This window comes from Pundamilia nyererei, unplaced genomic scaffold (assembly GCF_000239375.1).
Source record: "Pundamilia nyererei isolate P.nyererei 1_Seehausen unplaced genomic scaffold, PunNye1.0 scaffold00021, whole genome shotgun sequence".
In the NCBI taxonomy this organism is placed as follows: Eukaryota; Metazoa; Chordata; class Actinopteri; order Cichliformes; family Cichlidae; genus Pundamilia; species Pundamilia nyererei.
The window spans coordinates 2,503,345-2,527,075 of NW_005187422.1; the positions used below are offsets into that span (position 1 = coordinate 2,503,345).

General features: G+C 41.3%; 1 protein-coding gene across 1 annotated transcript in view; it reads left to right on the forward strand.

Moving 5' to 3' along the window:
• wnt4 (wingless-type MMTV integration site family, member 4) overlaps positions 1-13,988 on the forward strand; it is a 26,130-nt gene extending 12,142 nt beyond the window's left edge. Inside the window, exons 2-6 of the mRNA XM_005726663.1 lie at positions 7,691-7,772; positions 10,122-10,275; positions 10,613-10,744; positions 11,045-11,187; positions 12,080-13,988. Coding sequence (XP_005726720.1) covers positions 7,691-7,772; positions 10,122-10,275; positions 10,613-10,744; positions 11,045-11,187; positions 12,080-12,550 — 982 coding nt within the window. The 3' untranslated portion in view covers positions 12,551-13,988. The remainder of the gene's footprint in view (positions 1-7,690; positions 7,773-10,121; positions 10,276-10,612; positions 10,745-11,044; positions 11,188-12,079) is intronic.
• The last annotated feature ends 9,743 nt before the right edge of the window (positions 13,989-23,731 follow it).

Genomic DNA, 23,731 nt, shown 5'->3' on the forward strand with positions numbered 1-23,731 from the left:
TGTGTGTGTGTGTGTGTGTGTGTGTGTGTGTGTGTGTGTGTGTGTGTGTGCCCTTGAAAGCATGATGGTAGTTTTGGTACAAAATATATCTATCTCACATCTGAGATGAAGTTTTGCTTTTCAGTTTGTGGGTGTTGCAAACAGTATTCTGCTAAAAAAGATGAACATTAACTGAACTTAGTCTCTACCCCTGAACCTACATGGGTTCAAAAATCACTCTGTCTGGTTTTAGTGCAACATCTTAAATCACAGACTTTTTACAGCTTCGAACCAGGAGTGTCGTGGGTGTTTGACCAGATATTATATTTGAGCTTAGAGTACTTTATTACACCTGACAAAATGTTATCATTTTATAAATGAGTTATATGAAAAAGCTTTATTAATGGCCACCAGTGTTGTTCAAGTTACTTGAAAAAGTAAATAGTTACTTATTACTGATTACTTCTCCAAAAAAAGTAATCCCATTACTTTACTGATTACTTATTTTCAAAACTAATTAGTTACTTATTACTAAGTTACTTTTAAATACATGATACACAACCTGAATACGCAATAAAGCAAAAGACCTTTCAGCCCAATTCTATTTTTTCTGCATAATGCATCATATAAAACTGAAACAAATGGAAAGCCTCTTTTTAAAACTTGTTTTATTAGTTTGAATTTTACGCACATTGCAAAATTTTAATTACATGCAACAGTTGTTGTCTTGAAGAAATGTGTTTAACATTTGAACCTCTTTTCTGAATATTCCAGCATATAAAATAAAATAATTTTTTGTGTTTACATTCACTTTTTCAAATAAATGCAAGTAAAACAAAGCAGAAAATAAATAAAATCAAAGATTTAGCAGGACTGAGTCCTGTCTCTTAAATCTATTGTCACCTGTTTAGCAGGAGTGGGGCGGGTGGAGGTTTGTCCGGTGCCACAGCGGTCATGTCAGTGGGAGGATCCGGGGGTTTCTCTGTGAATGTCACATTCCCGTGGCAGCGTGCTCGGTGCTCGCTCAGATTTGAAGTTAAATTTTTTGCTGTAAAAAAAGTTTTCTTCCCACGCAGAGTGAACAGCGCACGCTAATGTTTTTGTCACTTTTTACAGAGTCAAACTCAAAGTAATGTCAGTACTTGCACGCTTTAAACGCTGCACGGTCGTACTCTGTCCTGCACTCCATATTATCCATTGTTGATCTGCACACGTCTGTTGTTGCCACAGGCGTCATTGTCATGAGACACTCTCACAAACAGAATCACGGCGTGCTTAAGGAAAGTAACAGTAATCTAATTACTTTTTTGCAATAGTAATTCCTTACTTTACTCATTACTTGAAAAAAGTAATGGGATTACAATAACGCGTTACTGCCCATCTCTGATGGTGACACAGGGCTCATATTGTTATAGAAATACAAACAGGAGTTTTTGAATGGTATTCATTTCTTTTTTATGTAGCTGCAATAAACCTGCAGTTATGGCGGCGCTCTGTTTATATTTATCTGTTATTTTCAGTTTCAGCCTCTCATGAGCGTGGGGTGGAGGGTGAAAGGTATGGAGCATTCCACCTGAAGCGCGGTGCGTTCGCAGGCTGCTGTGTGTTTGTGTTGCATTACACGTCGCAGCCTTCACAGCACCATTGGCTCCACTGGGCTTAGGCTTCTGAGATTTAGGCACGCAAGCACCAGAGACCCGAGAGACAGAGGGAGAAGAGGGGGAGAAACCGGGATGATGGTGTGTGTGTGTGTGTGTGTGTGTGTGTGTGTGTGTGTGTGTGTGTGTGTGTGTGTGTGTGTGTGGTGTTCTGTCCTTCTACGGGTTGACTCCTCTGTAGAGGTGTTTTGTTAACCTCATCTCTGGGAAGTGAAGTGTATACACTGCAAAATGAACAGATAAAGTGGGAGAGGACTCACGCACACACCCAAGGCCTTCAACTAGCTTTCCCACGCACACACACACATCTATAAAATTACCTGAATAACAAGTTATCCATTGTTTATTAAATGTTTCCAGGGTGAATGTCAGGCCAGAGCGATGCCATCCAGCTGCTTCTGTCTCTTTGTGTGGGTGCTGCTGTCAGTCGTTTTGCGATTTTGGGCCTTTTTTTGTTTTGGGGGATTATTTCGTGCTGACTGACGGTCTCCCAGCTGGATGCCTTGACCCAAACGTAGCACCATGCCCAAGGCTATGCTAGAAAACAAAGACAGATCAAAAGCCCCACATGTCTTTGATGAGAGCCGTGCAACTGCAATCGAGCAAATCAGAGAGAAGAGTTGAAGTGGACTCGATCCAGTTCAGATGGAGGGAGGGAGATGAGGGGCAGGACCTGTTGAAAATGATCAGAGGATGTACCTCACAGAGAGCTAGAGGGTCGACCGTGAGGCCCAGGGCTCCCTTGAAACCGTGCGGATTTACCTGAGCAAAACATTTCCAGGCTAAATTTAAAGAATTTGCACAAAGAACCACCTTTAGCAGCAATAACTTGAAGTCATCATTTCATCATCATCAGTCTCTGATAATTGTGGAGGGATTTTGGCTCACTCTTCTTTAGAGGGGTGCTTCCGTTCATTGAGGTTTGCTGACATTCATTCACGCACAGCTCTCATAAGATCCCACCACAGCATCTCAGTCAGGCTGATGTCCACACTTTGACTGGGTTTTTCATTCTGTTGCAGATTTTCTGGTCTGTTTGGGTTTTTCTGTAATTTCTATGAACGTTGCGCAGTCTGACCTTGGGGCGACATCCACTCCTGAGAGGACTGTGGTTTGTGTGTTGACACACATCTCAATGCTCCAGACCAGGAAACTGCAAAAAGCACCTGGCTGCTACTTACCCTCTTACTTCCTACAGAAGCAGTAAGGGTGTACTTACTTTGCTAGTTTCCTAGCTGGACTAGGAAGGGTGACCTAATCTTTACAGGTTTCAGGCAAATCCAAAGTTATTGTTCTCACACGCGGGCGCCGTGGTTCGCACTGTTGTCTCTGAAGAGTTAAAGGAAAACTGTCATGTTTGCACCGTTCACTTTTTAACCAAATCTCAACATTATTCAAACAACTGTTTCATGTCTTTTCAGCCACTTTTTGCTCAATGGGGACTTCTGTTCTTTCCCAGTTTCTGCAACAGCATTAACCTTTCAAAGAGGAATCAGAAGTTACATTTATAATCAATAAAATACACACTTGCACATTTTAGTACAGCCAATCAGGAGTGTGACTTGTTGCATGGTGAGTTAATAGTATGACACCAGCGCTTGTGGTTGGAGTGGCTTGTATTACTTACCGCATGAATCCCTCTGAACACACGATTACCAAAGCAGCTCCACATTGTCAGCATTGCTCAAGATCCCAACACTGTTCAGCTTTATTGACGTCAGATCTAAGACCCAGGTGGACAACGCATGGCTCAGATTAGTGATACAATTTGCTGACTTTGTGTCTTTGTCTTCAGCGCTATCGCTACATTGTACATTTCTTTGAATGTATTGGATTTAATTGTACTCTGTCTTGTAAAATACCTCGTACTCTTTTTTTTCTGATTAAAAACATTACTCTGGTAGCTGTAGCTTGTAGATATTTTCCTTTTACAAACCCAAACCTCTGAGTGACTTATAAAATATGATTTGGCACTGCGTGTGCACACAGGTGTTTTGACTTACGCGCCTTGATTAGAAAGGTTGGAGGTTGGAGGTCGTTCAGATTGGAGTTGTGCAAATCCACATATGCTGGGAATTTACTTTGAGCCAATATGTTCTAATAATAATGATAAATATGTATCTTGTCCAGACAGTAAGCCATTTATATTCTTCCAGTACTTGTTGCTTGTTACACTTTTCATTTGTATTGCTTGTTGACATTTCTACACTGTGTACAATTCACAAAACATCCGAGTCCTCTTTCCACCAAATTACATGTTAGCACATCACAGATAAACATTTCAGTGAAATGCATACATAATGTCTCCTCTGATTACCTGTTTGTTGATTACTGTTCATGATCCTTCACACTCTCATGTTGTTTAATGATGATGTCACTAAATAATGAGGTCTGCAAATGTCAGGTTTTAGGTTTAAATTCAGGGTTTTACATGGATTCAGTTTGGCTTCAAAAAGGTTTATTGTTAAATGATTAACTCAACATTCATTTTGAAGTCTTTAGGTCTTTTGAAGCATCTTCCTTTATCATCTAGTCTACTCTAAATTAAATCACAATGCAACAAACAAACCTGTAAAGAGTACTTGAAAGTAGCCACAGAAGCCCTGAACACATTTGAAAATAAATGAGGTGATAAATTGTGAAGGAATGGGGGTCATTTTCATAAAGACTTTCATTGCATGACTTGTGTTTGCAATAAGAGAAATCCCCCACTTGCTAGTCATTAGGAAGAATGCAAGTTTACAGCACCTCCGCATTGCCCACACTTTTTCTGACTCAACAAATGAATAGCCACACTTTCTCTTTCCAGCTCAGACCTTCTGTGGCTCCGTAGTTGCTTAATGCTGCATGTTGTCCAAGCCAACATGCAAGTCACTATTTATCAGAGCATGTTACTTCTGCAATACACTAAAATGTGATACATTTCATAGAGTTAATTGTAACCATTTCAAATTTTTACATATTCCATCGTTAACACAGAAGTGCTGATCAGTGCTAATTTCAGCCACAATGCTTGTTGTCCACGACATGAGAGAATAGTGCAGACTTTCTGTTGAAGGTCAGCATGGAGGTGCTTTAACTTTCTGAGCGCATGATGTCAATCGTTTGGGAGGATGTGAGCAGATGCGGCTAAGAGGTGGCAGAGTGGCAGAGAGTAGGGTTATCACAGTGATGAGTGTTTAATCCAGACGCTGTCTGGATGGGAAGAGAAAAAGTCCATGGAACAGACAGAGAGAAAGAGAGAGGAAGACATTATCTCAGCTGTTGAGAGGTGGCGATGAAGAGGGTGAAGGGGGAGGAGGAGCTGTTTGACCTCAAGAAGGACGGCATCGTAATACTGCCCCATTAACACGTGTTACATCCACCAGGTCATTGTGTCCCATCTAGAGTCAGGGCTAGTGTTTTGGTAACGTTAGCATCCACCCTTTTTATAGAACGCTCGTCACTACACCCAAACAGGGAAGCTGTAATGCCAAAAGGAATGCATGCGATTTCAGCTTTTTTACTTATTTAGCATATGACTTAAAGAAAACCAATCTTAGTAAGGTCTCCAGTGATCTGGTGGATGTTAAGAGGTTAAAAGAGTTGAGCAGTGGCTACGAGCCAACTTTATTAAACGATCTATAGCCTTAGCCAGTGTAAAGAACTTCAGCTGGCTTTGTGTTATATTAAAGTTTGGTCGGTAATCTTACAGAAGAATTCTTTGCAGTCTGGTTGTGCGCCATGGCTTGATTGAGATGGGCAAGCAGGGCTTTACAGAGGTATGTGTGGTCTGGGAACTCATAACCCAAGACTCATAAAAGAAGCTGGGGGAACCTGAAGGAAATACACGTCTACTTGTACAGAATAATAGTCTAAAAGTTAATTCTGTTGGAATTTGCCTTTATTAAGGGACATTTTGGTATTCAAACTCTGACCAGTGCCCATTTACTGAATTCTTTCTTACATAGTAAAATCAGCCATGTCTCCTAAAAAGACATGGCTATACGACTATATAACTATATGCAGTGCTCTTTTTTCCCTCTCGTTTTCTCCCTTCAGAAATACCTTACAGTGAGACCAACAGGTGGTTAAAGAATTAGTCACAGCCCATTATTTCAACTTTTTGGCTTCTAAGCTTTCTTTTTTTAATCTCAGATTTAGACTCCTTTTTACTAAGTTTTGGAAATGACCAAAAGTTACAATAGATGCTTTCAAACATTAACTATATTAAACCTTGAAAACCTCAGTTTTCAAGGTCCTTTTTTGCCCCAAAAGTGGCAAGAAAATAAATTACATTTAACAAATGTGCATGTGTTTCTTTCAAAATCTGATTGAGAATCCAGCACAGGTCTGTGGAAAGATGCCTGATAAAACAGGGTGTTCACTTCAAAATCTAGATATGATACCACATTTGAAAGTGTATGCCAGCTTTTGAGCATTTTGAGTTAATACATATACTGCTATATATACTGATGCTGTGAAGCCACACAGAACACATCACAATCCAGTGTTTCCTGAGAACTGAGAGATCAATACTCAGCTCTTCTTTGGATTTCGCCTGCTAAAGAACACGGTTTGGCATCCCTCCATGTCTTAGCAAAGCCTTTTGATGCATTAATAACAGTTTTTTTTTGAGGACCGGTTTTTAGACCTGTGTGTCTGAAGCTTTAGCAGTGAGTGACAGCAACCTCCAGAAACCACTCACAACCAGTTGGAGAATACTCACTTTTCCCTAGTGAAGGTGGTCGCCAACTGGTCTGTAGCCTTGTGTGATTGCTGATTAACACCTCCTGAATCTCCCTCTGCAGATATTTACTCACAGATATGAGGCTGGAAATCAATTTCCAGCAAGATGCAAAAATTAGCATAAAAAGCAAACAAAAAGTACATATGGAATACAACTTTTATTTTTAATATTTTTATACACCAGTTTATTCACTGACACTACACTGTATGAAAATGATATTCATAAGTGTCTTGAAATTAGAGATAAAATATGAACTCAGGAAAAAGTGTTAGTATCATTATCATTGTTTATAAAACATTATTCTTCATTTATTATTTTCTTTTTATTATTTTCTTCTGTCTTTGTTTCAGCAAAATCTTGTTGTAAAATTGCCATTTTGCTGTATTTCACAAAAGCAGGTGTAATAGTTAAACTTCAGCCTCCACATTTTCCCTAAATAATTTACCAAAATAAAATTAATCATTATTAGATACCAATTTCTAACCTGTGCTTGTTTTGTTTTGTTTTTTCATTTTTGGGGAAATGAAAACAGCTAAGGATCACATCTGTTTGTTTTAGAAAAACAAAACATTTTAGACTCAACATGTACATGCACATGACGTCTTGGGACACTGAGGGGTGCAGACAGTACACAGCTTGGGTAGTTATGAGAAAGCCTATTTCTGTAAGGTGAAGCTATGACTTGAGATATGAGGCTGAGGTGGAAGTGGTAGGGTCAGGGCATCCAGACTGATGCCATTTTCTCATATATCTTAGACTGTGTGTGTGTGTGTGTGTGTGTGTGTGTGTGTGTGTGTGTGTGTGTGTGTGTGTGTGCAGTATATCTCCCTGACCTGTCTGGCCTGGAGGTGGTGTGTTTGTGTGATAAGCCACTTTCCCTCCTCTCAATGTCCTCACACTTGGATGTTCATCCAAAACATTCCCACAAAGGCACGGGAGCTTTTTGCAGCTCTGCTTCCCAACTGTAAGAATGATTAATGATGAGCATGGCTCAAGAAAGTCTGCAAGTTAGTTCAGGCTGGATACTCGAGTTGCTGCTTGCATCATACGGCTGACTCTCCTTACTCTTCTTACTTCACCAGCATCCTCCTGTAGGCTCCAAGTAAATGTTTGTTCAAGACTCACAAATTTCTTTGTGTATCATATTTGCACTGAATGATGATCTAGGAGGGGGAGGGAGCCAGTTTAGCAAGCATCCCATATAGCATAAAGTTTAATGCAGAGCCCTGTTCAAATCCACCTTGAGGCCATTTACTGTGTATTTGTAAAATGAAATATTGCTTTTTTGAGCTCACTAAAGAAGCCTTGTTGTTTTTTCCACTAGGTACCTCGCCAAGCTGTCATCAGTGGGGAGCATCAGGGACGAGGAGACGTGTGAGAGGTTACGAGGCCTGATCCAGAGACAGGTACTCCACTCAACTGTAGTAATAAGTTACTAAGTCAGTTATGAAGTTACAAATGCACTTGTTTTTCACTATAAAGAGTTATATTCAGTCAAGGTGAGCTGTCCATCAGTGTCCATCAGTCCACACCCAAAACTCCAATATCAGTATGGATATACATAAAGAGCAATACTATCCATACAGGGCAAACATATTTATTGCACCAGCCTACAAGCATGGCTTCCTAAGGCTGTAAAGTTGGCCATTTTAACATGGAAGTCTCTGGGGGATTGAATCATTTTTGGACCCAGCCTGAAATGTTCATGGAAGGACCTGCAAAGGAATTTCAACTTTCATCACTGAGGGTTGCAGATGATTTTAACAAGCATGTAAGTCCTTAATCATGAAGAAGAATTTATAAACTACTGCTATCAATCATTTTTAAGGTTTGATAGTGTAGACTAGTAAAACCAAGCTGTTAATTCTTGAAAAGTTCTACATTCAAAGAATTTGAGCGTAAAAAAAAAAAGTGTACATAAAGCGGTTTTAAAGATTGTTAGCTCATTGGTTTTCTGATGTCAGTTGTTAGCAGAAACAAAACCAGCCTGCTTCCTCTTGAGAGGACAACACTTCATAGATGAGTCCTTGGAAGATTCAGAAACTGGGGCCTGACTTGTACATCAACCCCAACAAGCTAAGGCTACTATGTTACTCGATATGGTAGCATCTACAGAATACATCAAAGGCTTCTAGGCTACATTATGACATTGTTTGCAACATTTATGGCATTTGGTTTACTGCTTTGTCAGGTATTTTAAACAGATATGTGGTGATATTATTTGTTCCAGCCACTTCTAGCTGTTGTTTTGTCCTCCTCTGTTCCATATCCAGCTAAGCTTTGCTGATTTCTATGCATTGCCTGCCATGAAAAAAAAAGGTTTCTCGTGGTAAGCCATCTTGATTGTTTACATTCGGTATTGTGAGTCTTGGACACTCCAAGCTTGGAAATTGTAATCCTCAACTTGGAAAATTCCAACCTGAGTTGAACGCACAGCCGTGCACACTGAGCGGTTACCTGTGGTCTGTCCTGCCTCACTAACAACATATAGGCTCCATTTACAAGATTAAATCCAAGAGGTCATCCAAAACAAAACTGAATACATTTACAAAACTACATATAGAAGTTTACATATGTTAAAGAAAACCATATGGGTAACAATATGGACAAAATTTTGCTATGATCGTTGGAACTCATAGGCTCATGGAAATTAGAGGTAGTAAAGTTAGCATGTTGATATGTCTCACTAACTACTGGTTGCATTGCCACTGATTTTTACACTGACATTCCTGACTCCTATTGACTCAGGTGATCCCCAGACATTTCCTGTAGTGCCACCAGTAATCCCAAACGTTCCATTATCCAGCGAAATATCTCCACATCTACTGGATATATTGGGACATAATTTTCTACAGACATTCCCGGGTCCCAGACATGACTTTGCTGATCCCCTGACTTTTCCTCTGGCGCCACCCCAAAGTTGGCATTTGTGGTTGGGGTGAAATTTTCTTGACAAGTTTCGGATTGGTTACAATGACATTTGCCCTCCAGGAAAATTTACAATGGAATTTAATTCTGATGATCCTCTTACTTGTCATGAGGCCCCTCCATCAGGTCAAATTTAATTTGTCTTGTATTTTGGTTTCTGACAGAATACAGGTATTACATAACTACTAGCATACCAACAAACCAAATTATTAGAGCACATGCAGCATAGGTGTTATAATGTATTATGCTAATACTGAAAGTTTGAGCATATAAGCATCATGAAGTGCCGAAACAGGTAGTAACAATACACCGTATTTAAAAGATGAAAGTAACGATTTTTGAGGATCTGTTCTGAAGCACTCATATTTTTGCCCATGTTGGTTTTGGACTCAGAAATGACTATATAAACAGATGAGAGGGTGGGGAGCTAATTCATTTGCTAGAGGAGCAAGTCTGGGTTGAATACTACATCCATGAAGTGCACAAATGGACCTGCTTATCAGTGTAAGTGACAAACTAATTAAATGCTAATAGGGAAGCTTCTTGGATAGGTGGAAAAACACAGCAAACTGTATTATTTTCCAGATAATTCCATTACGAATGCTCTAAAAGACCCAAGAGCACCAACAAAATCGACAAGTTCAACCCAGTGACTCATTTTAGCTAACGTGAGCCCTAAAAGACAAATATCCCCTCCGGCTGCCTTTGTTGTCACACCTCTCAAAGTATCCATGCCACTAATTTTAAGCTTAGATCAGAACAGTAAAAACTTTCTAGCTGCATGCTCTTCGTTTGTGGGTGATGCAGCTCCTGTGTGTCCACTACAGGTTCAGATCTGTAAGCGGAGCGTGGAGGTGATGGATGCGGTGCGTCGTGGAGCCCAGCTGGCTATAGATGAGTGTCAGTTTCAGTTTCGCAACCGTCGATGGAACTGCTCCACACTGGAGTCGATGCCTGTGTTTGGGAAAGTGGTCACGCAAGGTAAGATCATCCACTGCAGCGATTCCAGAAGACACTTTAATGGCAGACAACACTAAAGCTGGTCTATAATGCTAAAACAGGTTTATCTGTTCTGCATTTACAAAAGTGCAACATAAATAACTCATCATGTTTTATATACTGTGAAATGTTTGAGCTTGTTTCCATTTCTATTGGCTCCAGCGTATTAATGTCTGGGCCCAATTCTTTAGATTTTAACACACTTTTGTGTGTATACACACACACATACACTTTATCTGATCATTCAGAAGTACAAGCTCTTTTCATTTGCATAATGACACAATGTGACTGTGTGCTTGTGTTTATGCTTGTGTGTTAGGCACCCGTGAAGCAGCCTTTGTGTATGCCATCTCAGCAGCCAGTGTGGCGTTTGCGGTCACGAGGGCCTGCAGCAGCGGGGAGCTGGAAAAATGTGGTTGTGACCACAATGTACATGGAGTCAGTCCAGAGGGTAGGTCTCTCTCACTCTTTCACACAAACACACACTCAGAAAAGGAAACACAAGGGCCAACTGATCCTGTACAGTTTAATGCAGAAATAAGACTATATAATATGAAAATTGTTTTCCAAGCAGACATAACTGTGAGACTGTTAATGATGACATTTTAAAGCCACCCCACACACATTTCCACATTAAATTATAAGTTTATAAAGAATAAAACCTGACTGAAAAATAGCTTGTGGTATAGTATCAGTGCAACATTTAAAAGCCTTACAATGACAATGTCTCTGTATTAATATCCTTTATTAGGGTTCCAGTGGTCAGGCTGCAGTGATAACATTGCATATGGAGTGGCCTTCTCTCAGTCCTTTGTCGATGTGAGGGAGAGGAGTAAAGGCCAGTCCTCCAGTCGGGCTCTCATGAACCTGCACAACAACGAGGCCGGCAGAAAGGTAATCCACTGCTGTTGATAAAGAGCCGTGGCTTATGTTCAAATTATTTGAAACAATCAAGTCATTCAAGATAACAAAAAAAGCTTGAAACCTTGAATTTATTTACAGAAGATCCAAGGTCAACTCTCAAGTAGATGAGAAGCCTCAAGTTATAAGAGTTATAAGACACATTCCCAAGTCAAGTCTCCAGCCATTCAAAGGATCAAGATATTTTAAAAAGTAGTTTTTACCTTTTGTAGGGGTTTGATGTCCATTACAGTCAAATGATTATATTTGTTAAAAACAGGCTTAAGCCAAGTTGTGATCGAGTTATTTAAGACAAGTCCAAGTGTCACACCATATGTGACAAGTCAATGTCAATTCTCAAGTCAGCCTAGAAAGTCAAACCCAGAGTTCTCAAATCATGTCACAAGTTCTTTAAGACAAGTTTAATGTTGTTGTTGATGTTAGTAGTCTAGTCCAACCATTCGAGAAAAGTCCAAGTGAGCATAACCAAATAGAAAGTTAAGCCCCAAATTATAAGAGATAAACCTCCAAGTCTCTAGTAATTCGATTTTCCCTTTTGTAGGGTGGCACTGCATTAATTTACAGTCAAGTTTCTTTTAAAAAGAAACATCAAGTCTGGTCTTCAGTCATTTAAGATCAGTCCAAATTAAATGTGAAGTTACTGAGAGATCTAAAAAAATGTGAGAAAACTAAAAGACAACAAATTATTTGAGACAAATGCAAAGTCAGGTATCAAGTCATTTAATAGAAATACGAGTCAAAGCTCCATTTTTGTTTTAGGTGTTACTGAGAGCAAATTCAGCGTTAGAGAAACAGATGTTGGCATCCAGATCTGCTGCTTTTAAAGCTGTTTCAGCAAACCAAATGTTCTTTGGAATCCTTGCAGGCCATCCTGTCTCACATGCGTGTGGAGTGCAAATGCCACGGCGTCTCAGGCTCCTGTGAGGTGAAGACCTGCTGGAAAGCCATGCCACCATTTCGCAAGGTGGGCAACATCATCAAGGAGAAGTTTGATGGCGCTACCGAGGTAGAGCAGCGGAAGGTGGGCACAACCAAAGTCCTAGTTCCTCGCAATTCCCAGTTCAAACCTCACACGGATGAAGACCTGGTCTACCTGGAACCAAGTCCAGATTTCTGCGATTACGATCCACGCACGCCAGGGATGCTGGGCACGGTGGGTCGCCAGTGTAACCGAACATCCAAGGCCATCGACGGCTGTGAGCTGATGTGCTGCGGCCGTGGCTTCCAGACACAGGAGGTGGAGGTGGTGGACAGGTGCAGCTGTAAGTTCCACTGGTGCTGTTACGTTAAATGCAAACAGTGCCGTAAAATGGTGGAGATTCACACGTGCCGGTGATGGAGGCGGAGGCACAGAGGGAACTGCTGATAGACAAAAAATGCCCCGTACTCCTGATCGGCTAAAGAAAAGAGGGAGTAGGGAGGACTTGTTTAGTTCCTTCATCTCCTTTAACCATCCCAGCCTCCTACTGCTATTCAACAGACACAGACTGATTGCCCGAGAGGTCAAAGGTCATCTGATCCTTTATTTTTTTTTGCCACCTTAGTGGACGTCAGTAGATTAGGCATGGGATTTCCTATAAAGCTACAGTCTGTTTGTTTCTTCTCAAGTAGAGAGCATCTTTCAGTTCCTGATTCGCTCCCTCACAGTCATATTTAGTTTGTCATTGATCCTTATTTTTGTAATGTTTAACTTATTTGTTGAGAGTTTTGCTGAGGGGGTTGACAGGGGCAGTTATAGAAGGACTACAGACAAACCGACGAGTGGAGATTATCATGGACAAACTAGACAAACGGCTAGGCAGTTTGGGGGTTTGGGGGTTGTGTTAAGGAGGAGGGTTGTTGGCCGTCAGCCCTCGTTGCTGCTGCTGCTTCAGGGACTCACTTGGAGACAAAAATGGAGACTGCGAGTCTGTCACAGGACAGGCTAAAACAACAAAGAGGAACTCTTTGTGATTTGCTTTCTGAGTATACATGGCTGCGCTGAGGCTCATTTGCCTCTGAGTCGCTTATTTTGCCCTCCGCAACACCCTGATGCTGCTCTACTCACTCATCCACTGTCTTCCTACCGACAAGAGGACGATGACGGACGGACGAAAGCCACTGTCAGCTGTGTCCTGTTTTTTCAGTAGGCAGGTGATGGGCGTCGGTCAAACAAAACACTCACACCTGCATTCACCCACAGCTGCTAGCCACAAACACACACCAGACAGCTTCCATGAAAAACACTTTCTACGTCAGCTTCGGCGCATGTCCTTAGCATCACCCTGTGTGCTCGTTTGAGAATCGATGCGGGTTCTGACCTTGTGCTGCACGCTGTCATCTGCCAAATGCTAGTCAGCTTAATGCAAACAACACACAGTCAAGTTAACACACAGCGACATGCCTGCATCTCCAAACAGACATAATGTAAATACACATTCAGACATACAAAGAAAGGGGTCTGCCAGAGGGTTGCCGAGCATGTTCATCACACATGATGACTGAAGCACTTTCTCTCCAAGCGCACATAGAGCCCTCGCCCTACAGCAGCAAACACAAAATCACACGACCAAGTGTTCCCTGTTCCTTTCCTAACACGCACACACACACACACACTACACACACAGTTTCTCATGCCACTTTCAGGACTCTACTGTCATCTTGTACCACCATCATAAAGCCAAGCTTTCCTATAATAACTTGCTATCATCATAGAGACATACTGTAGATCTGTAAAGACTTATACACTGAAGACTATACTGCCTATGAATGTATGTTAATAATGAATATATGCTGTGTCAAAAAAAAGGCTTTTGTCGCTTTTTGTTATAAAACGTGTGTGTGTGTGTGTGTGTGTGTGTGTGTGTGTGTGTGTGTGTGTGTAAGAGAGAGAGAGGCAGATATAATAGTCAAGAAGATGGAAAGTAAAAGAGTGCAGAGTCTCCACCACCAACTCCAAACACACACACACACAGAGCTCTGCTGACAGACATACACATATTTCAATAAAATCACCCATTTCCCGTGTCTTTCAGCTGCATTATTATGTGGCCACAGTTTGCACTGTGCAGTATTTTGTGTGTGTGCGTGCGTGTGTGTGTATGAGTGTGTGAGCAGTACACCCCGAGATGTTTTCCTGCACCCCTGACACCTATAAACACAGTTTATGCACCATATATCAGCGCTTATGCTACACCAACCAAGGATGTATTTCCTGCAGCGTGGGGAAGGCAGTTTTGGGAAGAACCGGAGCGACTGCTCAGATTTCAAAGCCCGTCTGATTGGGTTTGGGCTGAAGAAGGAGCACAAGCAGGAACACCAGGCTAGAACAGGGATTATAGTGAAATGCAGACCACATGGCATATGCTTTTTTTCCCTCCTTCTATCTCTATCAGTATCATGCTACCCCCCCTGCACCCTTCCAGCTCTGGCTTGCTTGCTCGTTCGTCTCCAATATCGTTGACTTAACACTGGACCCAGTCAGCGCTCCACTCTGCGGAAAACGTAACCACTCTCAGATCTGTCCTTCATTAAGCCACTGTGATGGCCCACATGAGGTGGGTGGTGGTGGCCACACTGATTGCGAAAGTCTGCAACCAAATTTGTGTGTGTGTGTGTGTGTGTGTGTGTGTGTGTGTGTGTGTGTGTGTGTGTGTGTGTGTGTGTGCACGCACGCTGAGATAGTGACATATATTGTACAGCGAGCCAGCCAGAGAAGGCTAATGCTTCTTGTGGTCTTCTGTGGTTGTGGCAGAGACAAGAGGCTGACAGTGGGGGTTTTACAACTTAATCTGTGTACACTAGAGAGTCTGTCAGAATCAAAATGCTACAAATCTGGATTTATGAGCACTGAAACATAAATGTTTAAGCTAATCATAGCTGACATATTAGACTAATACCTAGCATACCATCCACACAAACGTTTAACAGGCCATAACCAACCTTCCCAAACAAAAAGAGGCACTCACAATCGAATACACACACCTTTCATAGACATGCAACGAGGTGACAGACGTGCATTCGTCCACTGAATGACTGAACCCCTCATCATGTGTCTCCGGACCTTCAGCTTATCGGTTCCCCTTGTACTTGCGCTAGTTTGTGTGCCAGAGGAGGAAAATAGTGGTGCATCCTGCAGCTTGGATATTGACATTACAATTTTTTTTATTGCACAAAAGGACAACAGTTCAATGATAAAGTGCAAACTGCGTCCACAGCGGAATCAACCGCATTATGCTGCTGACACATCTTCAGTGCCTGCTAACGCTAAGCTAGCCAAGAACTCAGAGTGGTGCTAAAGCCGTTGTGTTCTGTGTAGTATGTGTAATACATTACTTTTTTTGAGTAATGACCCCAACACTGATCACAAGGGGAAATACCTCTAACACGCTAAATCTGAATCATTAAGTTCTTATCAATTCCCGTCCCTAGTGAGTAGGCCATAAACTGTATGGGCGGGATGAACACCTATCAGCTAAGCATCAGACTACTAAAATACCAGAATTATACTCACCAAAGGTGAAGTGCAGCTCTCTTGAACAAGCCTTGTACCACACAGCATTTCACCACAAAGTGAAGAAATCCAGTTCACTGTGCCAAATCAATGGAGGCGAGGCCTAACTACAGCTCCACACCTCTCAGTCTAAGTGGTCATGTACCCAGTTATATTAAAAAGTAATTTTCCTGTACCCGCCATGTTTTTTTCTGAAATGTACCATCAGATTTTGATCTGTGTGGAGAGAGTCTGAGTGGTGAAAGCCTAATTTTTCAACATGACATTCAGGCACAGCTCCAGTATTCTGATTTTGGACACATTAGAGTCATTTGGGCTTGGCCTTGTAATTACATGTTAATGTTTTTATCACTACTGCTCCTAGTAGATGCAGGCACGTGTAAAACTTAAGAAAACAATATCAAACTATCATTGTTATTTTTGCAGTGGATTATGAGGACAATGTGGGCTATCCGCTCACTTAAATACCAAAATCCAAACTGTAATTAAATTATCCATCTTACACATGAGACAAAGAGAGTGAGAGGAAGAAAGAGACATGAGCCACACTGACATATTAAAGGACAGAGAGTGGCTTGCTTCTCTTTACTTTCAGGGTCAATCCCTCTCAAATCAACCAAGCCGCGTGCTTATTAATTTATAAAGATTGCTGTGAAATTGTAGCTTCATATGTCAGATACTTTTCAAGATATATATTTTCTTTGAAAAATAATCTGTCTACCTATCTTCAGGCCTTTCTTTCACACACTGAAAAAGGTAATTTTGCTTAATATGTGAATTCAGTAAAAGCATACCTGGATAAAAAACACAGAGAACACTATGAGTCATGGACTGGCCTCCCCAGAGCACAGACCTGAACATTACTGAAGCAGTGTGCCATCATCAGCAGAGAAAAGAAGAGCGTTGAAAGTCCTTCAAAAAGCCTGGAGAACTATTCCTGAAGGCTACTTAAAGAAATTACAAGAAAGCTTGCCTAAGAGAGTTCAGGCTGCGTTGAAGAATAAAGATGATCACACCAAAAATTGACTTTCAAGCTTGTTACAGTTGTACAAACTCTGTTTTTTCACATATACTGTATTTCCACGTTTCAATAAATCGCTGCACTCATTTCCCATTTTTCATGCAAAACATAAAGAAGTAAGGGTTTTTGCAAGACTTTTGCACCCTACTATAGATACCGAAATGACCATTGCTAAGGGTATAAAGTTGTGATTCCCTAAACAATATTCTCAGGTGTAGTGTTTTGGGGGGTTGGTTCTTTTCATTTACTGCAAAAGTGAAGTTTTGTGATTTCAAATGCATTATTAAGAATGACTTTTGTAAAAAAAAAAAAAAAAAGGTCAAAAACATTACAGAATATCAGGTAAGGATTTGTTCTGAGGCTGCTCTGTGGGATCAAATCAGCTGGATAGTGAAGTTTCCTCACTTATGGAACCAAGCCTGGGGATTCTGAATTAGCTCTGGCTCTTTGCAGACACGGTGTTAGCATGATTAAAAGGCATCTTGGGGAGCTCTTTAAAATTAAATTTGGAATATATTCATGTATTCATCCCAATGCATTTCCCTTCCAGCACTTCATCCCTCAGACAGCTCCATTTACCACTCAGCTACCTACGCACGTTAAAGGTTAAAGCCCGTTAAAAGTTTGCCGTCTTTCTCCATCAGTCTGTGTTGTGAGCGTGCAAAGGGTTAACTCTGCAGGTTGGCTGGATATTAATGCCAGTCGCTCAGAGAACCCAGGAGAAGGCTGGCTTTAGCCCAGGGCCCAGCCCTCCCAGGCCTCTCTCAAACTCCCAGATCTCTTCAGCATACTTCTCATATTAAAAGAAAACAAGTTACACAAATGAGACAGATGGTTCTTGTTTATGATGACAGTTGCAGTTCTTTCTCCTCCTGCTCTCCTCCCCTCATCTTCCCTCTCGGCTTTCCTCTTAGTGTCTCCAGTGTTTTTTGCTGTGAAACGGTCGTGTTGTGCAACACAAGAAGAGTGTTTGTTAAAACCACGCTGGTGGCCAGTGAGACACCAGCGTCAGTGTTTTACATCTGACACTTCACATTAAAAATGTGTGTGCTGTATTCTACCTGCCTTACACTGCTTGGGAGTCCCGAACAGATCAAGTCAATCGAATGATAGAAAATCCTGGATCTCCCGTAATGTTTCCCATGAAATATGCTCTCAGCATCTCACTGGGGATTTTATAATGAAAGTCCTGGAAACCACATAAACCACTAAGACCTATAACTTCCGGTCTGTGGTATGACAGCCCAGTCTTATGTTAGTTCATGAAATATGGCATTTATATAATTTAATGCACAGCTCCACGTTGGGGGGAAAAAACAAACACAGCATATCAGCACACAGACCTGCACGGTGGGGGAGGGGTCATAACTTCGGCTTGTTTTGCAACCACAGGATCTGGGCACCTTGCAGTCACTGAGTCAACCATGAGCTCCTCGATAGGCCATGTGTCTGACAGCTGAAGGTTTGCTTAAATTGGATCATGGAACAAGACGATAATCCCAAACAAATCAGCAATCAGACGTTTTCTAGTGAAACCAGGCTGAATTTAAAGGCCTCAAAAGACAGATGGAGAGGGGTGTAGACTGAAACAAATGCTTTTGTTTTATTGCTTATCCATGACTACACAGACCAGTACCACATACTTAATGTGTGTCACATCCTCTCAGAGCTTAGAAGTGAGGGTGTATTCAACATGAGGTGCCAGGAAAACTAGATAGTAATAATAATAATAATAAAAAACAGGGATAAACAATCAAAATAAAATTCTGTGACTGAATATTTTGTTGTAAATACTTTTTTGAAGCTAGATTAGCGATCCAGGTTCTACACATCTAGTTTTTAATAGTGCTATTCGACATAAAAACGTAATGCAGGGTAAGTAAAAACCAATTGTGACCAAGGGTTTTGGACTTGCGCTGAGGCATTTATAGTGAAATTTAACACAGCCTATTTCTCACATGCAAAAATTATTTAGATCGTAGTAAAATTCCAAACAGCGAGTTAAGATTTTTCAGATTACAATTCATCCCAGAGCGGACCGATCAGATAAGGAAACATCAGAGGAGGAGGAGCGAAACAGCTTCTCCCCCACAGAGATGGTGGATCAGACTGTTGATGGGGGCTTTAGCTGCCACAGCTTCATGTCTGGATGCTGGTATGGAGGATCACTGAGTCTGCTCCTGCACACATACTTTATGTGTAGTTATAGCCACATGTCTGTCATCAGCTTAACTGCAAAGAACTTTCCCTTAACACCTGGACACTGAATACACATATTCCCAAAACCAAAGCTGCCTGTGTATGCGGGCGAAAGAGGTTAGAGTGTGTGTGCGCGTTACATGTATCTATTAACTAACAGCAACCCACCGTGTCAAAATAATCCTTGCGGTGACCAGTGGTAGCCTCACTTGATGGCTGCCTGGCTGTCAGACACGTATTCCACTCACACAGGGCGCCTACGAATTTTAAAGACCTTTTAAAAACTTCTATAATTCTAATTGAGGACCAAACAAACACAGTGACAGTGAAAATATACTCGTTTCAAGTAAATGTGTTGATGTCCATGTCCAAATGAACAGAAAGGTAAAAAGAAAGTGCTGTATTTAGACGGTGACGTACTTTGCATAGCTTTTCCTCTGTACGCAGCCGCAGTGAATTTCAAATCAAATAGTCAAGATGTGACTGAGGACTCCAGCTTTGATTTAAGGGGTTTAAAAGTATTGCATTAACCTTTATACACAGTGCCCCAGCCTCACGATTAATTGGACCATTGATGGACAAGCAAAGGTCCAATTACTCCAAATACAGTATTCATTATATTCCATGACAAATAGAAGATAGAAGATCAGGACTTAATTCCAAGTGTTAAACTTGGATTTGGTAGCTGTTTTGTAGTCCAAAGAGATGTTAACGAAAGTGAAGGAGACCATCATTAGGCTCAAAGACCAAGACATTAACAAGAAAGAAATGAAAAACTTTAGAAGTGTCCACATCAACAATGTGGTACATTCTTAAAAAACAAACAGGAAATCTGCTGGCCAACTCAGCCAGTCCTAACGGCTCCGGAAGACAGCATGAGATTACTTTGTTGGTTCTTGTTTAAGAAAATCTCAACATCTAACTATGATCTACTGATCATACAAGGACAGTCTTAAGGAAGTCGACATAACAGTATCAAAGTTTACGATCAAGAGATGCGTTCATGAATGGAAAGGGGGGGGAGGGGGGGTTACAAATCACTACTTACACCCAAGAGCAGGAAGGCCAGGTGAGACTTTACCAGAAAATATCTCAACGAGCCTGCAGAGTTCAAGAAACAAACAGATCTTTGGACAGATACTTTGCCTAAAAAAAAGTCATAACATCCACCTGGCCAGCCCTGGGGAAAAAACTGTGAGCGATCGATAGAAAAAATAAATTTGTACCTGAGTGTAAGAGAAAACTTAACTCTGTCACATTGGTCATCTGTTTTTGAATCACCTTATGAGACACTAACTGCATTGTTTTTCTTGGACTGTGATTCCAGAGTACCAATCATTCAGTTTGGGAAACAGCAATGATTCCTACCTGCATGAATGGTAACACCATGAGTCATGGATTAGCTGGTTGTCTTTTGGTCTTTACCCAAAGCTGAAGTTAAGCACATTGATTTACTAATAAACTTACTGCCACACCAGCCTATCTGCCACCTGCATCACTCTGCTCCTACTGATGAACAAGAGATAGTTCAATGAATGAAATACAGGGATTTGGTAGCTGTTTCGTAGTCCAATGTTTTAGGGAACATTGCAGACAGTCCTACAATGTTCCCTAAAATGCACTGTGCTATAAGGAGGGAAGTTCAGTGTAAGTGGGGTCAAAAACAACTGCACAGTGATTTTTCTAGGTGTGGCCAAGCGCTCCCAATGCTGGGTAACTGTAAGCTGCATCAGTTAGTGTCTGGCACCGAGCAAGGATGACAATCTCTTCATCCAGTACAAACAGCTTTTCAATGGACTAAACCCAAGTGCTCAGGGCCACTTCCCCCAATGATTTATAACACGGCTGGCGTAAAAATAAAGACCCCACACTCTCCACCCTCAGTTTTCTCTCAGCTTCCCCCTTCTACCTGCTGGAGAGCAATTAAACCAAACCTGCACCTCTACACCTCAGCCAACATCCACATAAAAAAACCACATTGTGTTCTGTGTGTTGGAAGCGACTCCGGACACTGAAACAACACAAACTGTCGAGCGTTCAGTACTGTGTCCTGTGGCTTCAGCCAGCACTGGAGAGTTATTTCCATGCGCGCACACACACATCGCGCACACATGCCCTCGTACTGTATACAGCTGAGATGTCGGTGATTTACCGCTTAGCTCCGATAAACTGCTAAAATCCTCAGCGTGCTTTTCATCACAAATCAGTATCTGTGCAGATCATCATAAAATCGTCTCATAAAAGTGGGTGCAGCACATGCAGCTGAAGGCCAGCGCTGCGTGTTTTTATGTGTGCTGGTGTGGTGAGCGGTTATTACATCCCGGCCTCGGCCTGCTCGTCCCAGGCTCGGCGGGGATCGGACAACTGCTTGGAACAAAACGTTTACTCATTTGTCAAATGCAGCGAAGACCGGTGGAGGCCAGGTGGCGTCTCTCAGCATATGTGTGTGGATGCAGAGAGCTGAGGAGCATCTGCGTGTGTGTCTGCATGAATATTTCAGCAGAGAGGAATGCCCTTCGTTCAGCCCGTGTGATAATTAATGGCTGTCAGCGTCTCTTTAGCGGAAGAAGGCGCTGACAGACAGCACTCCAGAAACTCAGGGAATGTGTGAACGCCTCACAGGGGTGGATGAGGGTGAATAGGGGATCCACGGGTGAGGGGTGGTGGGGGCTGCTGCGTAACATCCATCCCAACTGTCTGTGGCAGATGATCCAGGTCATGAAACTTGGGAGATTACCCTCATTTGCTGTCATTTGAGGAATTTTGGGACATCTGTGCAAGCTATATGAAAACAATACCGATCACTCAACACCATCTGACATCAGCACACGGCTGGATCCTGCGTGAGTGTGCGTGTGATGGAAGGCGAGTGATTCATTTGATAGGAAATAAAAGATCACATTCGAGAATAGCAACGTTCAAACTATGTTTTAATCATCTTTAAAATATGGCACTGGCTAGATGAAGTTTTGAAGGACATGGGTGATCTGTCATCCAGGTGACGATAGTCAAAGGAGCTTGAAAAGAAAGGGACCGGATTTCTGTAAGTTTCATGACGACATCTCACCTGCCATCCAAGAAACTTCTACAATCAAATGGTGGAGTTTCATGTATTTAAACCCTTAAGAGGGAAGTTGACCCACTATGTCTCTCTCTGTGTTTATACACCACTCTGCAATTATTAGTTATTATTAATCTCTGTCTCTCTTCCACAGTGTGTCTTTTATCATGTCTTCCTCCCCCCACCCACAGTTTTTCTTTCCCACTGTTGCCAAGTGCTTTCTCATAAGAGGTCGTCCGATTGCTGGAGTTTAGGTCTTTACAATATAAATAATACCTTTAATAATAATAATAATACCATGAATCCGGATGCTCCATCTGCCTGTAACTTTGCTGCAGGAATACATGAACTTCCCCAATGAGGGTTGTATCCTTCTAAATCACTTTGAGGTGACTGTTATTGAGATTTGGTGCTATATGAGCAAAAGCACGGCTGTTTTCCTTTAGATTTTTATATAATCTGAATTATTCAGATGTTGCCCTCTACTGGCCATTAAAATGAATGGAAGTTTAATGGATGGATAGCTGTAGCTGGGAGCTCCAGCTATCTTTTTATATAGTCTATGGATAATTCTAATGCACACAAGCAAGGTAACGTCACAAGGTGTTAGTCACTGTAGTTTAATGGGGATGCTTGGTTTGTAGAAAAGAAACAAAAAAGGCTCCAATTAATATGCTATCTTACAAAAGGAAAAAATCCTACCTAGTCAAGTTGGTTTGTTGATCTCTCTTTGAGGCTGAACCTCTGGATCGAGTCACTAGAGTAACAGTGCACTTTCATTTTGAAAAGAATGAAAATCTGGCTAGACAGTTTAACTATGATCAGTATTTTAATTACAGGCCAAGTATTACAGAATAGCTTAATCAAAGTTGTCATGCTGGGAATCCTCCAAATATACAAGGGGCTATACTTTACTACCATGTAAGGTAAGACTTATGTAATGAGATGAATACTGTATGTAATGGAGACAACTTACATTTCCCCCTTCAATTTAAGAGCATCACCAATGATACATAGTAAAAAAAAACGGGCCATGAGTCCATGAGTAGGAAAATGATTTCGTCTCTCATCAGGATAACATGGTAACGCGCTAAGCGAAGTAGTTTTCAGTAGGTAAACACAGACCTTCCCAACGTACGGACCTCTGAACTTAAATATTCTGACAATGCAATCCTGAAAATCTGTTCAAACCTGTCAACATAATTAATATTTTTTGTAATGATGCTTTAGGTTTTTGTAAAGGAAAAAACCCCCAAAACATTTCAGTGAACTTTTGTGGGCGTTTTGCAACATTTTCATTTATCAGCTTCGAATGAAGGATATAGACGATGGAGATGTGATTAGACAGCTCCACCTGCTGGCTGGAAAAACAAAGAACAGCAAGTGCAAAGTGGTAAAGGCAATTAAGGTATAAGTTTAATATTTTTGAAAAGAATGCATATACAAAGAACAAAGACTTTAGACAAAGCATTTGGTTTTGCACCAAAACAACAACAGGTTATAATAATAATTTTACTGACTTGGGCTGGACGTCGACCCAACTCTAAGCCACCAGTAAAGAAAAACAAGAACCAACCAATCACAAATAATCATTACCAAACAGTCTCGCTGCCATTGGAGGTTTTTATTCAGCTAAACCAATCAGAGGTTTACTTGGTATAAACTGGCGGGTGAGAGTTCAGATGAGTTCCGACCCCTAAAATGTAAAAGGAGTGAAAGTAACCTTTTTTATTCTAATATATAT